General features: G+C 42.4%; 1 protein-coding gene across 4 annotated transcripts in view; it reads right to left on the bottom strand.

Annotated features, from left to right (window-relative positions):
* The window catches only part of LRP6 (LDL receptor related protein 6), a 118,108-nt gene that overhangs the window by 10,599 nt on the left and 89,820 nt on the right, over positions 1-17,689 (bottom strand). For 3 of the 4 annotated variants that reach the window (XM_038153023.1, XM_038153021.1, XM_038153024.1), the window contains 8 exons: positions 16,562-16,746; positions 14,515-14,841; positions 10,990-11,192; positions 8,151-8,362; positions 7,781-7,971; positions 3,428-3,637; positions 2,064-2,189; positions 458-694 (listed from right to left, as the gene is read on the bottom strand). In XM_038153023.1, the coding sequence (XP_038008951.1) occupies positions 458-694; positions 2,064-2,189; positions 3,428-3,637; positions 7,781-7,971; positions 8,151-8,362; positions 10,990-11,192; positions 14,515-14,841; positions 16,562-16,746 (1,691 nt within the window). The remainder of the gene's footprint in view (positions 1-457; positions 695-2,063; positions 2,190-3,427; positions 3,638-7,780; positions 7,972-8,150; positions 8,363-10,989; positions 11,193-14,514; positions 14,842-16,561; positions 16,747-17,689) is intronic. The other variant, XM_038153022.1, reaches the window with a different exon arrangement.

Raw genomic sequence — 17,689 nt, 5'->3', positions numbered from 1 at the left:
TAAATACTCTCTGTGATCTGTGGGAGGAAGAGGTCTCCAGAAATCTCTGTCTCTCACTCCTGCTTACTCAGAAAAGCTCATTTTGTTCAGGTATTGTAAAATAAACAATCCCCAAACCTTTACTCAGTATGAGGCACACGGAAAGCTATGACAAGGATTTGCTCCACTTTGCAGCTCACTCCTAGATACTAGGTTTTTAGAGCTTAAAATGTGCCATTTTTATAGTACTTTTCACAAACAGCATTTCAGCCACTCTGATGGAGATCAATCTGAATTTCCACTTCACAGGGAGAGAAATGAAAGTATGGAGTTATTTTATAACTTCTATTTAACAGACCAGTTTAAAAACTAGCGGGACTTTGGATCTTTTCAAATCCTACTCAGCAGCAACACTGGTACTCATGCCAGTGTCCCCTGACAGGTACATTTCCATCCCACTTGGCAGTATCCCCCGTACCTTCGCAGTTCTTCTCGTCCGAGTTGTCCTGGCAGTTGGCTTCCCCGTTGCAGCGCAGGGCACTGTCGATGCACTGCCCGCTCTCACACTGGAACTGGCTGTCAGAGCACACCGGGCAGTTCTTCTCGTCGCTGTGGTCCTCACACTCGGTGAACCCATCGCAGCGCCAGGCCACCGGGATGCAGTCAATCTCACCTGTGAAACAGGTGAACTGCTGAGGGGAGCACGTTGGTGGTTCTTTGAAAATCAAGCAAACAAACAGAAGTTAAAAATCCAGGGGAACAAACAGCAGATCAGGACAGGTAAGGACAAGAGCTCAGCTGCTTTCCTATATCAAAGCAGCTGATGAACAGCGTGCCACATCATAAGGTCACTTCCACAGCCACTGTGTTCACAGCCACTTTTGCAGACCTTGAGGCCAGTGTGACCGATGCAGGCTCACAGCAACGGGGGCCTGACAGATGAAGAAGGAGAGGAACAGAGAAACACGCACACTCAAAACATAATTATTTTCTTCCCTTCCCACTTCAGACTGTCACACCTTTCTCTTAGTAAGACTTCATGTCAAAGTCATCACACTCTTCAACTCCCCCTTTCCTGCAACACCACTGCATACACAGCCAGTGGCTTACCCTCTTTTTCATGTTTGACAGTCATTGTATAGAAGATGTTAAAAGGATGTAATTTGCTGCAGATGGATGCACTGTGACTCAGTGTCTAGTTATGTGCCCTTCACAGCTCTATTCAGTCAAAATTATTTTAAAACAAAAAACTGCTCCATCTAGTCAAATTCCAGTACCTCAACACATCTGTAAGCTGTTATTTAACATTTACTACGTTAACTGTTAATCTCAGGCAGTAAGTGAGTGTGGATCTTTTCCCTTTTTTTAATCCCCCTTTCCTCCCACGGCTTTTTGGCCTGGTATGAAACTTGCTCTGAGAAAATATCTGGATTATGTTAGCTCTTGTTCCATTGTGAGACCACACGTCGCCTCGATGGTGAGATGATTGCACAATAAATCCATTCAGTCCAGTGGCACCAAAGTGCCTGTCCTCTCCCCCATTCCAGCCCCACCCCTGGAGACACCAGGGTGTGGGCTACAGTGGCCAAATTGCCATGGAAGGAGGCAGCTTGCCCTTCTGGGACTGCAGCTCAGAAAGACACACACAGGGTGAGCTTGGGGAGGACAACAGAGAAGAACAAAACAGCACAGACTGTGCAATGTGGCAGAATGTGAGAATCTACCACTGCCTGAAAAAGCAGAACATGGGGACTGACAGCAAAAAGTAATAAAAACCATACAATTAAAGAATCAAGTTGAAATAATTCAACTTAAGTTGAGTCTTAAGTGTGAGTCTTAAGTAGAAAGGGTGAACAGAAATCCTTATTCAACAGTTAGGGATTTTTTTCCTCTTCCCTTACTCCTTTCTCAATACTTGCAAGTTTAGCTGGAGGGTGGAGGGAAAGAGGTGTGTCTGTACAGGTGTGTAACAGCACCTGGTGCACTGTCACATTCCTTTGGCTCAGAAGCCATCGCTGAAGATGGAGACCCTCCCCAAGGCCAAAGCTAAGAGCTCAGCGACACAGAACTTGGGAAGGACTCACCTCCACAGGACAACTCATCCTGCAGCAGCACCAGGTGCACGGGGCAAGAGCAGCGCGTGGAGCCGTCCCCCTTCACGATGCAAATGTGGGAGCAGCCACCATTATCCTGAGAGCACGGATGTTGTCCTAGGATTTTAAAAGTGAGACAGGGACTGATAAGAAATCCCCAACTATTTTATGACCTTTCAGTCATTTCTTCATTATCCCTACCCCCTAGGGAGAGGATTAATGAAAAATCTCTGGTTATGTTGTATTCTGTTGTGTGTATTTCTCCCTTTACACACATCTAAAATTATACATTGGTAACTCACCATGATCTGAAACTACTCTAAGAATTTATGCTAAAACAGTACTCAAAGCATTTTGCTTCTTGTGTGAGGTAGCAGTAGCTCTCCACAGCAAATAGCACATTAGTAATACAAAAAGATGTCTTGGATTCCATACTTCATTTTCTCTACACCAAAGACGATTAAAAAAATAAACTTTTCTAATTTACGAATTCTGAAGCTTCCACACTATCTCTGAAACTCAAATTAACATGCTCTAGATAAATATATCTCTTCATTTTAATGTTTAATAAGGACAACATACTTCTTTTGGAACTCCTGACAGATTTACTGAGATTAATAGCACACAAAACTAGTAGTAGTCTGCACTGCTGTTTTAATTAAACATCCCCAGACATTTTTCTACATATTTCTCCAAGGCATGCACCACTGCCTATTAACCAGGCCTATTTCCTCCAGGATGGCAGCAACTCCACTGCTTTAACCATTCATCTCCCACCACTTCAAGCATGTGTATGTGGAAAGGCTTGGTAAGCAGAAACTTTTTAAGCGCAGCCACGATCAACACAAATTGCTATTTAATACACACTTCCTTTGTGCAATGCAACTTTGCTCTTCTGTCAATTCACTTTCAGTATGAAATACCACCACCAAAAATTGTTCACTTTGCCTTCGAGGCAGGCAGTCCACTGAAACATTGACAGCTAGTGACAGGCCCTGAGATCTGTGCTTGCCTAAACAGTGAACACCCAATAGCAATGCACTGGCATGATCCAGAAAGTCCTCTGTTAGGGATAACAGGATGTTTCCACTGTGTCTAGAGACACTCAAACGCCAGGTGCCTGGATGGGACTACCAATCAAGTTGTCATCAGCAACAAAACATGATGCTGGGGTTCTGATAGATTTCCAGTCCGTTGCCAAGTGCCTGAAGGAAACAACCTAACAGCGCCGATACCAACTTCTCACCCCCTCCATCTGCACTGATGTTGATCAGCAACAAGGCACAACAGGCTCGTGTCTCTTGGCTCGAGTCTCACAGGCCCTGTTTGCACCTGCAAGCAGGGATTGCACTCACTGTATTCCTGCAGGTTGAGTTCCTTCACGGCATGGATGTCACTGAGTTGTGCAATACGAGCCTGGACCTTTGTACGTCCTTCTCGACCGGTCATATCGATCTTCTCGATCATCTGCTGCTGCCTGTCAATCCAGTACAGCCAGTTCTCAAAGACAGTTAGTCCCACAGGCTGCAAGATATTGGAGTCTTCCAAAACGATCCGGTTAGCACCTGCAGAAGGGAGACAGTGCTTTGGTTCAACACAAACATCTCCTACACTACTCACACCATTATTTTTCACTACTTTTATGCTGCTGGGTAAGCCTGCTACAAAATCCAGGCAATTCTGGGTCCTCTGATGCAAGACTAATGCATTTTGCAGACAGATGATCAAGTTATTTTTTCTGCTTTCACCAAGAAGAGAGGTTTTGTGCTCAAAAAATATCTAGTGCATTTAAGAAGCACCTGGAGTGGAGGGGCTCATCTCTCATGAGCCTTTCCAGTCTCTTATCAATATGATGGAAATCAGTAGCTCTTTTCATTCTTCTTTTCCTTTTTGAGAGATTAATTGCTTTGTCTTGCCATACAACGGGGAATAAGATGGATTATTGGCTTCAGCTAACCCATACAAGATAAATTCCAAGTGAAAGCAGGGTAATTCAGGACTTCTCACATGAATGATGAGATTAACACTTCTGATTTCCTCACGTTCTTTTCTTTCAGCTACGTTACCTTCACTAAGCTATTAGTGCTAAATTGGGAATGCTCCTTTCTTTCTAGCAAAGACCTAATTTCCTGAGTTCCTCTGGCAATCACCAGGAGCAGACAAGGGGACTTACACCTCTGAAGAGTGGTTGTTGATTTCTATGCCAGATTTTCTGGCATTAAATACAGTCAAGAGCGACTGTCACATTTCATGGTTAACTCTCCACACGAGCAGAACACAGTTGTTTTAAAGGTAGCACTGAAGTCTGTCTGAAGACAGTGAAGACTTTGTAACTCACACAGAAGAAAAATGTTAGTCAAAACCTGAGGGCTCAGGAGGGAGGCTTAATCCATGCTTCCTTTATTTAACACAATGACGTGGTCATTAACAGTCAAATATTCAGTGAGTTGATCAGATTATGAGCAAAAATTACTTGTGAAGCACACGGAATCTGCTTCAATTTTGAGAAGCTGAAACAGGATCACATAAACCAAGCTAAAGCTTGAAAATTTCCCTCTAAATCCCGGTATTTCTGATATCTGAGCTCACTGCTGTGCTTATTTTTCACTTCTACTACAGCAAACAATAGCTTTACATTGTTCATCCATAGAATGATTTGCTCAAAGTTTTTATATTTTTGTTCTGTACAAATATACTGGAATAACTGAATACCAGGGGAAAAAAATCTACCTTAGCCACACAAGATCTCCTTACAGGACAGAAGACACATGCACTTATTTGATACTTTGAATAAATTCTATCCCTCTCTGCTTTGTTTAGTAGCACAAAAGGGTTTTTTGCTTGTTGAGAATTTAATCAACATTATGTCAATGATGATGACTTAGAAACAAATTGAGATATGAAAATTGTATTTCTCTCCTTTTCACTAAATGCACAGAGCTCTCAGAAGTCAAGTAACCTTCCAAACATTTACTAAGTGTTAAAACCTGAAGGAAAACATGGGAATTCAATTCAGCTAGGCTGGGCTCTTACCACCACTTTGGAGCAACACCAGCAATGATCTGATTAAGAAAATACGTTGGTGAATTCTGAAGGAGGTTATACCCAGACTGATGTAGAAATTAATAGACAGAGTGATGTAAGTCAACCTAAATAACTGCAACCATCTATTATAAACTCCAATAACATGACTAATTCTGTCAGGAAAAGGTAAGAAACAGAAACCTGCATCTTGAGAAATAAAGTTAAGCTGAGAACAGGGCAAAATGCAAGGAAGACAGAAAGGAATACAAAAGCTAAAACCTTGACCTACCCAAATGGAGTCTGTACATGCCCTGCTCTGCCATGCCCACATCAATCAGCATGGCATTTTGCAGTATGTTCCTAAAGCTCTGAAGCTTAATATTTTCATTCCCTTAATGTCTTAATCTTTCTTTTTAATATTTGTGACCAAGTGTAACTGACTATTTCTGACTAAACTGAGACATTAAATCCCTTCTTCCATAAACCAACAATGAAACCCAAAGCTGACTCATCAGGGTGCTAGTCTCCTTTATTGGGAATGTCAGATGAAAGGGAGACATGATTAAGAAGAGCTTTGTCTCCTGGCATCACCATCCCCTTTCCAGCAATACCATTTACAAAAAGACTTAAAACCAACCAAATAAATACAAAAATCAAGACACACCCAGAGCTCATTCTATTTCCAAATAAAAATTACTTAATTCCAGAATCATTAGACATTTCCAAATCACACTAATTATTCTGGAATAGAAGAACTAATTTCCAAATAGTTTCCATGGTAGGGAGCTAATTCCAGTCATCTTTTCATAAACAACCCCTTAATCATGTGAAGAATCTGGTTAACTTCAATAGGATCTCCCATTTGGGCAGAATAACCAAGTCCTAACTCTTGCCTGAAGGACAGGGAGGAAAAGGACTACATCACATAAAAGGCATCCTAGCTGTCCTTGTCTTTATGGGTACTGGAATCTACAGAATTGACAGAGCAAGAGACTGAATAGACTGAATGTTTTTAAGAAGCTAACATGCAGAAAAATTACTCTGCTGGTCAAAAGAGCTTATTAATCAGCATTCCTAAGCACAGGAATGCATCGCAGCAGTTAGCAATTTATCGTGGTGATTATAGCAATCTATTTGTGGTGCAAATGCCAAAAAGCAAGGGAGGTTTTGGAATGGTTTTTTCTTCGTGCTCTTTGAAATATGGTTTGTAAAGTAAAAACTTTTACTGCATAACATTGGTGATCCAACAGCCACATCTTTAAAGAAAAAAAAAAAAAAAGCTGAATCATTAAACCTAGACTAAATTAGAATTTAGACCCATCTCCTTGTCTGATGTCCTAATTTCAGGCAGAGAAGAGACAAATAGAGAAATAAAGCACGTGTAATATTCTCCTGCCTGTTACTCTACTCATGCAAACCCTGGATCTGGGACAGCTTGGAACGTACCAAGCAACACCACAGCACTTTTTTTTTTTTTTTTTTGTTCTTTAATAATTTACTAACTCAGGTTGTGTCTTGCATTTTAAAACAGTAAACAATCATGTTATCACGGTTCAGTAGTGACCCTGAATCTTCCAGTGACACACCACTGAAAAAAAATACTGTCTTTCTGAGCTTTAATTCCAACCATCTAGGAAAAACAAAATGTTTTCCAAACCAAAAGCTTATTCTAGGAACTTAACGAAAGGCTGAAAATCCAAGTGGTGTCAACAGGGTTACATGCTGCTACTTTGAATGAAGGTACCATGTCATAAGTGGATGACATTACCACAAACATTACTGCAAGCTGTCATAACTCCTTTTATGTTTTCAGCTCTCACTTCCAGCAACAACATCCAGCCCAATCTGTATCACAAATTAGTACTGATGCTACATGAGGCAGCTGAGCTGATCCCAGCAGTTTGCTAGATTAGGCTAGTAAATGAAAGACATTTGTCTTTCTTACCCAATCTGGACCATATAATTTTCCTCTCTTCTCTTGCTCCACTTCTGGTTGCTTGCTGGACTCTTTCCTGAACCAATGCAGCTTTCCAAGCCAACAGAACACCATTCTCTATTTGTCTTTTTCTGTATAATGTTGTTAGGTTATTGTTAAATGGGCTGAATGAACTCATAGAGGAGGTCAGACGAGCAGCATAACCAATCTTGGGGAGCAAGCAAAGAGAATTCCACAGCTGGAAGAGGGAAGTTTTTGTCTTTTGACGACAGAGAGATGTTACATCTTCTCTATCCTTCTCACATCTTTTCACCCCATATGACAGGTACAAAAGTAACCTGGACACCTGCTGCTTCAACTCTGCAGGACATATTTTTCCACTAACAGGGAATTTTCCTCTGATTGACTGATTACTGCACCAAAAGCAATGCCTTTAAAAACAACTCTTTTTCTCCCCTTTCCAAAACTGCTGCTATTTGTCAACTGACTTTGGGAAACTACACCAAGGTTTTGCAGTGAGAAACCAAAGTAAGTAGCATGTGTAGCAATTAATAATGCAAATCACAGAGTCATGAAACCGTAAAGACACGCTGCATGAATCATGCACATTCCCTGGCTGGGAATTCAGGGAGTGATTAGAATCATAGTACAGACTGTTTATAGTAGGAAGGAAAAGATGACACCTTTCTCTGCATTCCCCCACACCCACACCACACAAATGAGTCACTGAATTAAGGTGCTACTCTACCTGAAAGGTCACTGCTTTCAATTCTGCGCAGATCTGAGTCAGCCCAGAACAACTTGCCCAGCTGGCTGTCAACAGCTAAGGCGATGGGCTTGCTCAAACCACTGAAAAAAAGGACTTCTCGCTCAGTTCCATCCAATGCTGCTCTCTCAATTTTAGGAGATCTCTCCTGGAGGTTGGTGAAATACATGTATCTGGAACAGGAATGATTAGAGGAAAAAAAAGGTTCATTTGATCTTTCCACATTTTTGCTATAAATCCGAGACATCTTAACAAATGTCAAAGTTGTTTTTCATTCTGCCAAACAGAAAACAAGCTGCAGCAAGAAAACAGCTTGATTCTCAAAACCCTGGGCCTGGATTTTCCCACATACCCTTTCTCTGGATTCACCACAATGGCTCTGGGCCTATCCTGATCCCCCTTGAGCACCACTCCCATGGGTCTCCCATCCAGGCGAGTCACGTTGATGACGTTGGTGGCCTCACAGGTCCAGTAGATGTAGCGGCTGTAGATGTCAATGCTCAGGTCGTAGGGCTGCATATCCAGGTTCTGATTGGGAACTGGACTTGTCACAACAGTGAGGCTCTGCAAAGGAAAGAGAAACAACACACAGGAGGACATTTAATCTTAATCTAATGTGAATAACTTTATATGCTATGGATGCACCATGTCTAACTATTGCTCAGAAAAAGGAGACAGCCAAAATATTAGCATAAAGTAAGGAGAGACCCAGGTTCTGTTGCTACACCAACGCCTTTGATAAAATAGAGACAGTCCTGATGGTTTGCTGTAGTGGCAATCACACAAGCTGACTGCAGCTTGTAAGACTTTGCAAGTTTGACCAGTAAGTCCAAATTGTCTCTGTGCTCAAGGTCCAGAGTAAGCTCCTCTATTTCCTCTACTTTTTTGACAACTCAAGGGTTCAGTTTGGATAGACCCAAACCCAGCACATTTAACACTCTACAATAGAAATGTACCACCACTAATTCCCAAAGCTGCAGTTGAGCAGAGAAAAACAAAGGCAAAGTGAGGCCAGACAGCTCTTGAAACGCTGGCCTCATTCTTCTCCACCATTGCTGCCATCTCAGCTGGAGGACATGAGGGAGGTTAGTGAATGGAAGGCAGCTCTGCCAAAGATGGAAAGGACATCAGCTAGTGTTCAACACTGACTTCAGAGCATTTCCAGCTAACACCTTCCTAGTTCAAGGTCTTGCCTTCTACTGGTCTAGACTTCTGGAGTTAGCATGCCTTTTTCTTCTTTTTTTTAAATTATTATTACTTTTAGAAGCAACCTCATCAACATATTTCATGGACTTTTCTAAAATTCTGAAGAGGATTAATAAAATCAGTAAACATGGCCTACGTAAACATTTTGGAAGCCATGGTTATGAAGTGAGCAGCCTCTACACTCTCATCCCCAAATTAAACTTCACCAGAAAATTTGCCTAACTTTATTTGGCTTGTCACCTCTATGAAATGGTGTGCCTGCAAGTCTTCCATTTGTTTATTCTGCTGAAGCTGGCAAAAACATGGTGGCTTTGACTAGTTTTGGGTATTATTTAGATATTCCAAAATTAAAAGCATTGCTAAATTAAGAGTTGAGGCTGAAGGGCATACAGCAGGATCCAACTACTACCACACCCACCACCAGAAACCACACTCTTAAAATTCAGCTGAATATAGCACCTCTCTTGTGTTGTGTTGCTCGTCTTAGTTTCTCGCTCATCCCACATCCAAAAAATCAGGAAGAAAAGATCTATTTTAAAATGCAAAATCGAAAAAGCAGTCACTGGTCACAGTTAACCTCACTAAGCTTGCATATTGGGTTTGTATGGCCAGGTTTTGGTTGGGAGTGGGGATGGGTTCTCTGAGAAGGTGCTGGAAGTTCCCCCATGCCCAGCAGAGCCAATGCCACCAAATCCAGGATGGTCCCACCACCGGCCAAGGCTGGGCCAATCAGGGATGCTGGTAACACCTCTGGGATAACATATTTAAGAGGAAAAAATGTTATTGGGCAGAAGCAATTGCAGTCAGAGAAGAGTGCAATGAGAATATGTGAGAGGAACAGCCCTGCAAACAGCAAGGGCAGTGAGGAAGGAGGGGCAAGAGCTGCTCCAGGATTGCCCTGTGACCCTGCAGCCAAAGGAGGGCACGGGGGTGCAGAGATCCACTGCAGCCCCTGGAGGAGCCCTTGATGGAGCAGGGGGATGCCCAAAGGAGGCTGTGACCCCATGGGAAACCCCATGGGGAGAAGAGCCCACACTGGAGCAGGTTTTGTGGTAGGACATGTGACCGTGTGAGGGGCCCAGGGCCTGTTCCTGAGGGACAGCACCCCATGGGAAGGACTCACACTGAAGCAGTTCATGAAGCAAACAAAGCCCATAGGAAGGACTCATTTTGGAGGCAGAAGTTCATGGAAGACTATCTCTGGTGGGAGTGACCCCACACTGGAGCAGGGAAAAGACTCCTCTCCATGAGGAGGAAACAGTGGCAGAACAAAGTGTGATGAACAGACTGCAATCCCTTATCCCAACTCATGAGCCTTTTGCTGTATCTTGTCTCCCCTGTCCAGCTGAGGAGGGAAGTGACAGGGTGGTTTGGGTGGGTGTCTGGCCTCCAGCCAGGGTTGAACCACCACAGCCTGTATTGCCTTTTGCCTTCTACCCTACTCTACTTTCTCTGTATTCTCCAGTCAAATACATTTTCCTAAGCCTGCTACATCTTTTACAGGTTCAGTCTAGTCACTCCAAGCCCCTGTGACTTACAACATCTCTCTTCCTATCTGCTCCAGAACCTGGGAGGCTCCAGACACAGCAGGTTGCTCACACAGTTCCAGCCTCCTCGTTTCAGAGAATCTACCCCTGCACTCTGCTCACCTTTGTCACACCCCCTGTTTCTCCCGAGAACCTTCCCTTCCATGTTTCATATCTCAAATATGGGCTTCAAACAGCTTCCACACAAAAGACAGTGTTGAGCAAATAATGTGCTGGGAACAACAGTATGCTCAAGCTGGCCTTGGTTTTCCATGTTTTATTCATTGCTGCACCTCCCAGATTTACTGAGTGAGGACTCCAGAAAACTCCAGATGGCAGTTGTTTTGCCAAGGGACAGTAACCTACGGGGAAGTCTGTGCATCTAATGATCCCCATACAAGCAGTCATTGTTTGGCACAGGCGTGCCCAGTGTTCAGCAGTTCCACCCCCTCGGGATACCTGGCTGCCATCTTCCTGTGCCTTGCGGATGATGTTCTGCCGGGAGTCAATCCAGTAGAGCTGCTTGTCCAGGGGGTCGTAGTCAATGGCGCGCACGTTGCGCAGGCTGTGGATGGGCAGGATGATATCTGGGCTCTGCTGCTCGTCTATCACCATGCGATTGATGGCGTTCTTCTGGCTGAACAACAGAAAGGTGGTAGGAGCTGGACGGGTTAAAAAAAGAAAAAAAGGTTGAAAGGGTTACACATGGCAATAAAACTGGGCATTTTTATGTTTAAGAATGACAACTACAATCCATAACCAGACATTTATTTCATTCCCCTTTTCCCTCTTCCTTTGCCAAAACCAAACAAAAAATCAAAACATAACAATCTCAATCTCTGATGAGTACAAAAAGCCCTTCAAATTTACTCTTTCTACTGTAAATGTCTGTATGTGAATGTGATAGGCAAAGATCAGATTTTTAAAGTGGCACGATTTGTGAATGCGAAGACTTCTGTCAAAAGCATCTCAAAGAAGAATGGTCAATTATGCCTCTCAAAGAACTGTCCATTTTCTTTCCAAAGGGGTCTCAAGAAAATGCAGCTCCACTATACTGAAGTTGAACCCTTTGCTAAGTGCACTTCTACTTGCAGAGGAAGGTAAGAAAAAGCCAGCACTGCTTCCTTATTTAGATGTTTCAGGGAAAAGAGATTGACAGTGGTTCAGTCCTGTTCCTACAAATCCTTTTTCTACCTGTACTGGAATGAAACAACTAATTCACAGGAAAATTTCTTAACTGTGTGCGAGGCTGTGTTTTTGGAGAAAAATGCATTTGCTCTTCTCAAAGCTATGTATCTTTACTATTTCTAGGTGGTTATCTGGGAATGATGACCTGCAATGAGAAAAAGAAACCTGATATTCTGCCCTGCAAAAATTTCCTGGACAAATGTTTGTTCTTTGTAATTAGAAATGCCAGCAAGGAGCAGAAGGTAAGACTTCAACACCCCATACAGCTGTAGTTTACCAGCTGTAACTTACAGGAAGTACACAAAGCATTTAATACATCACTGAGAAAAATTACCCCTGTGTTACATAATTGGGCCAGAAATCAGAGAAGGCAGTGAAAGCATTTTCCTTTTTCAGAGGGTTCTTTTCAATAATGCTCTACCTGAAGCCACTGCTGTGCAAGATGGTACAAGAGCAAATTGCCAGAAATGCAGCTTGAAGCCTCCCTGAAGTTTGTACAATCAATTCTCTACAGCCCAAGCCTGTAGAGAGATTAGCAGTGGGACACTGCATTCATTTTCCAGCCTGTAAAACAGGTAATGCAGCACCTGGGAAAGGGGAGGAAGCAAAAGTCTCCTAGAGAACATCATCACCTTGCTTTGTTATTTTAGCATATGCTTTGAACAGCTATTCTGACTGCTGGGAAAAAAAAGGCAGGGAGGAGTTTCCTTGGAAACCAACACTCTCTCCCAACATCCTATAACAATCAGGCCTAATTGCAAGGTATTTTTGCTTTCTGGAAAATCTCTATTTCCCTCCAAGCACTTCTCCAATAATTTAAGCTGCCTCCTACTTAGCTCTAAACCATGTAAGAAAGCACAAAAAAAATAAAGCAAAGACAAGTTTATATGAATGTGTACAGCAAAATAATGGATTCAGAAACATCAAAATTCTTACCAAGAAATTATGATAGAAATGGAAAGGGAAAAAACTGAAGGTAAAACAATGCAGGTAAACATGTAAGCACCTAAAATTATTTCTACTCTTCCCCAAAGATACCCTCTCACTTTCTAAGACTGCCTGGCTTACAACTTTGAATTGATGGCTCGTTATAAAAAGCAACAGCAGAATTTCTCCCCTTGAGACTCCACATCTCTGAAACAGTACCAATTTCAGAAATCCCTTTCCAGTTTTCATCATTCTCCCTCCCAATAGTCACATATTTTAACTGTATTTTTGGCAGCAGGCAAATGGAGTGCATTGAGTATGTCTCCTGTGTAACCCTGCCTTCCAACTTCATGACACGTGGTAGGTCTGAAGAGATCTCACCAGAGTATAATTAAAAGAACCTATGCATGCATGAGCAGGGTATTCTGGAAGGGAGGACCTCTAGACAGGGCCTGGACTAATAATGTTCAGGAGGTACATAAGCAAGTAATAAAGGCAAAAGAAAGTTAAAACAATTCTTGCTCCAATTATAGTGTCCAAAAAAAGGAATTAAATTACACGCAGAGAGGCCTAAATCTCCAATTAGCTACAAATGAGAAGCTGGAAATTTCCCAGGTTTGAATATAGCAGAGGAAAACTCTTAATACCACACAAAGAGCCCTGAACTGTACCATGGGGAAATGGTTCTATTTGCTCGCAATGTATTTCCTCTATTTTGCTCCTTGCCCTGTTTCCAGGAGCATTTTCACAAGAAAAACATGACCTTTGATCATTCTGCCACTTTTTTTTCACTGAAAGTCAAATTCCTCCACCTAGAAGATGACGGTCACTATCAGAGAGATGCCAGCTGTGCCTCTAACTTGCACAAACATGTGAAAGTACCAGGATGCAAGAATCCAGCTGTCATGCAAGGGGCCATTGTAAGAAAAAAAGGAGAGGAGAAGTACAGAACACACGGGGAGTAGAAAAGCACAGTTTTTTGAAAAGCATGGTTTTCAAAAAATGCCATGAGGTGGCATTTGTGCAACAATCTGCCCAGCCTTTGGCTTTAAGACAACAGTTGGATGTCTCTACTCGTGCATAATGCGGATGAGATACAATCTGTCTCTCTGTACCAGGAATCTCTTCACCCACTGACTAATGTGAATGACACCAGTGGAAATCAGCCATCCAGAGCTGCTGCCAAAATTATGAGAGCTTCACTGCAGCCAGTTATTGAGAGATGGATAAATTATTTGCTTAGAAACTAATTACATACAGCCTGAGGGGCCTTGCGGTTTGTATTCTGCACAACAATAAAGAAAAATGGGGCTTGGCTGCACTGAGATCAGGAACCAGACTGCTGGGGAAGCTATGGAGTCCAACCCCTCCTCACTGAGGAAAAACACTTGTAGAGGTCTGAGAGTGGCCCACCTCAGCATCTCATGAGCCAGCAAACACAGCTAGTACAGAATGAAATCCTGACCCCATAAAAGCTGCACAAAGTCTAGAATCCAGACTAAAGTATCACATACACTTTATGCCAGGAAAGACTAGGAATACATAAGCAGAGAGATAAACAAGCAAGTAAACACTTGAAGAGGGTCTGACAGAGACACAGAACCAAAACATTTTTAGCTTTTGTGTTGACACAAATGTAGCCGAGCCACTGGAAAAGTTCACTAACATTTTTCTTATTTAATTAAGATATTGGTATGTTGCTAGGTTTTGGGGTTTTTTTTTTGCTTTCAACATCCTATGTTGTCTTAAAACTCAGTAAGATATTGCTACTGGAGAACTGTAAAACTCTTCTTTCCTCCAAGTACAATGCTGGAACGGGTTACTAAGCTCATGTGCTCCTGCATTTCCTGTTCATTCCCTCTGGCTTACCACTGCAGGTCCTGTTGTCGGAGTTCAAGGAATAGTGAGCTGGGCAGCCACAGACAAAGCCTCCCACGGGCACTGCCAGGCACAGGTGAGAGCAGTGCCCATTGCTGGAGGCACACTCGTTCCAGCCCGCCTGCCGGGAGGAGTGGAAGACCAGGATGTCCATCACGTAATCCAGGTGGCCCTGGATGATGGTTCGGTTCTGGCCGCTGGTCTTGTTGGCCCGTTCGATGCTGCGCCGGCTCCAGTCTGTCCAGTAAATGTAATCCTGGTACTGGGTCAGGCCAAAGGGGTGAGGCAAATCATCAGCTATGATCTCACGGTCCAGGCCTGCATCCAAAAAGAAGGGAGAGACAAGTGGAGTTACACGGGCACAAGCTGTTGTGCCTGTGTAACTGTAACTGTACCGTTGAACAAGTCCCCTGCCCAGAAAGGTCACCACACAATTACTTTAAAGTTATATTTCATCATTCCAAGAGTCAATTACAAAGTAATGTACAGTAGTCAAAAGGAATCTCAGAGTCTATCACAGAAATGTGCTCATCCTGCTTGCTATTCACAGAAAAAAAGTAGTTTACTGAATAAAAAATTTCAATTTAGAAAATTATCAGGTTCTCAGAAAGATTCTGTCCTTTCCCTCCTTCCCAAAACTGACAGGATGCCTCTCAATCTAATGCAGGGTAGTGACACTGTATTTCCAGTTGAGCATTTCTTGCACCACACTTTTCCCACTGCTTATAAAAAGAAAATTGCTATGAGCTTAATGAAATACTACATTGCATTATGAGAAAAATTAAATGTACAAGGCTAAAATAACTTGTCTCTGGAATGTCACAACATTCCAGAGCAGCCAGAAAGTCAGGACAGGGAACAGCTAATTGTATATACCATGGAAATGTTAAGAGATCTTAAGGAGCAGGACACGGCAGGGGGAAATTATTTCAACTGTTTTATCAACCACTTCCTTACCATGGTACCTCCTGCTGTGTAGCCACACAAAATGAACAGGAGATTATGAAGCACAAAGTCATTCCCTCTTTGCATACAGAAGTCAAGGATGCACAGCCCCACACTCTGCTGTCACCAGCCACAGGCACAGGGAAAAAGAAGCTCTAATGCTGTTTCCAGTCCCACATTTCAGAGGGTAACATGGAGCAGGCCTCCACAGCACACCAAAATATTTGAGAAGCTGAAGAAAAGCTTTTCTATCACACGTAATTCCCATATTGCATTTTCCTGTTTTGATCTTTTTCTAGCTTTGTTCCACTACCGCAAGCAAACTGTTTAAAGCAGACTAACTCCTTTAGCATTAAATACTGGCTAATTATTAATGCTTAAATATTGGCTATTGTTAATGCTAATCTGAATAATTTAGCATAAAACAAGGCAGTTCACTCCTGTGGGTGCTAAGAAGTTAAAACAAGGTACTGTGCAAATCTGAGAGAGCCTTGGTCGTACACAATACTCTGGAACAGTGAAAGAATAAAACATTCCACCTCCATTTAGCTGCAATAACCAGTTTATAAAATCATCACAGACCTCAGCACAAGAGAACTCTCCTGCTGATAAGCACTAGCCAGGAAAAGGTGCTTAACATGCAGAATACAGGGGGAGAAAATGCCTGAGGATACTAACAAAGATATAAAACCAAATTGTATTAAATTGCATGTTGAATAAGATGTTGTTATCTTCTTGTTGACTTTCTTTCTACCTTTGTTTTGTATTTTCTAGTGCTCTTGAGAGTGGCAAAACAAGACTCTCCAAAACACTGCAAGATGACATCTTTGTCCTACATATATATGGAAATACGTACACCTTGTGTAATTTTAACTTTCTGAGCAACCCAATCACAAGAAAATCGAGGCCTTGCTAACCACAGTGTCCCATGAACATGAATCGTAGAAGCAAACATTAAAGGCATGCGGGTTCGGGAAATTTTATTTTTGTCTTATGATGTGTATCTTTGCATTATTTAAGCCACAATTTGCCACGAGGGAGCTGCAAAAAGCAGCGTTGCCCTCGGGATGCTGCCCAGGGCTCTGGGGCTCACCTAACATGTTGGAGGACTCTATCAGGTTGGTGTCCAGGTCGGTCCAGTACAGGCGCCTCTTGGCGTAGTCAATGGTCAGCCCGTTAGCACGTCCCACGTTTGGGACCAGCGTGGTCCTCTCACTGCCATCCATAGCAGCTCTGTCAATCTTTGGCTTGCCACCCCACTCAGTCCAGTACATGAACCTGATTAAATGAACAGAAGAAAGAAAAAGAATTGCATTCAATCCAAGAGAACCCAAGAGGAAAACCAAAACAAAAATCCTTAGAAAGCATACGAGAAAAAGAAGAGCTGTAAATTCAAGCATTTATTTAGACCCATTGTGCTAAATTAGGTTGGTTTTTTTGTCCAAAGTGTAGGCAAGAAAGTGAGTCAAGTTTCCTCAAAATGCTTCCAAGATTATTTTTTCCCACTTGGACCTGGATTTTCACCAGCAAGTTCTGTGTGACAGCACTTTGCTAGTAACTTATCCATGCATGTCATTTAAGAGGCAGAGGCTGGCAGTCAGGCACCTTCATTTAGACCTGGTTATTTAGCAGGGTGTTTTTGCAGAGCACTTATCTTCTGTTTCTAGTTAGTTGTCTCTCAAATGAAGGAACACAAAAAGATAGATCTGCAGGGTACTTTTGTTAATAGGTGCCACTACTCATGTCTACACAACTAAGTCAACCAGCCATGTACACAAGTTATTACATCTCAGCCAAGGCACACAAAACTTATGGCATTTCCACTGGAGCAAAAATACAATTATTACACACTCCCATGCCAGCTTATGCCTCGTTTGGAAGAAGGACAGACGTGCACATGTTTACATTTTCTTTAGGCACTGCACAGTAGAGTAGGATGTATATTTGTATATTATATATTTGGAAGTTAGTCACTTCCAAAATATGAAGCCGATACCATTCAAAAATAAAAGTGAGAGGCAGCTATCCAATATTTATGCCTTTGGGTTTTAATAACTCTAGTAACAAGCCCTTGGGAAATCTTTCAGTGCCAACCAACTGCACAATAGGAAAGGTTGTTTCAGAAACTGATGATCAATGGGGAGAAATTCATTAGACCCCAGGAATACTTGCAAATTTTTCTTAAAAATTAGGCAGATACTTTGTGTATAAATTTTGCAAA

Source organism: Motacilla alba, chromosome 1A (genome assembly GCF_015832195.1).
Source record: "Motacilla alba alba isolate MOTALB_02 chromosome 1A, Motacilla_alba_V1.0_pri, whole genome shotgun sequence".
In the NCBI taxonomy this organism is placed as follows: domain Eukaryota; kingdom Metazoa; phylum Chordata; class Aves; order Passeriformes; family Motacillidae; genus Motacilla; species Motacilla alba.
The sequence above is the reverse complement of the archived record's forward strand: the minus strand, read 5'-3'. Positions and strand labels throughout refer to the sequence as shown.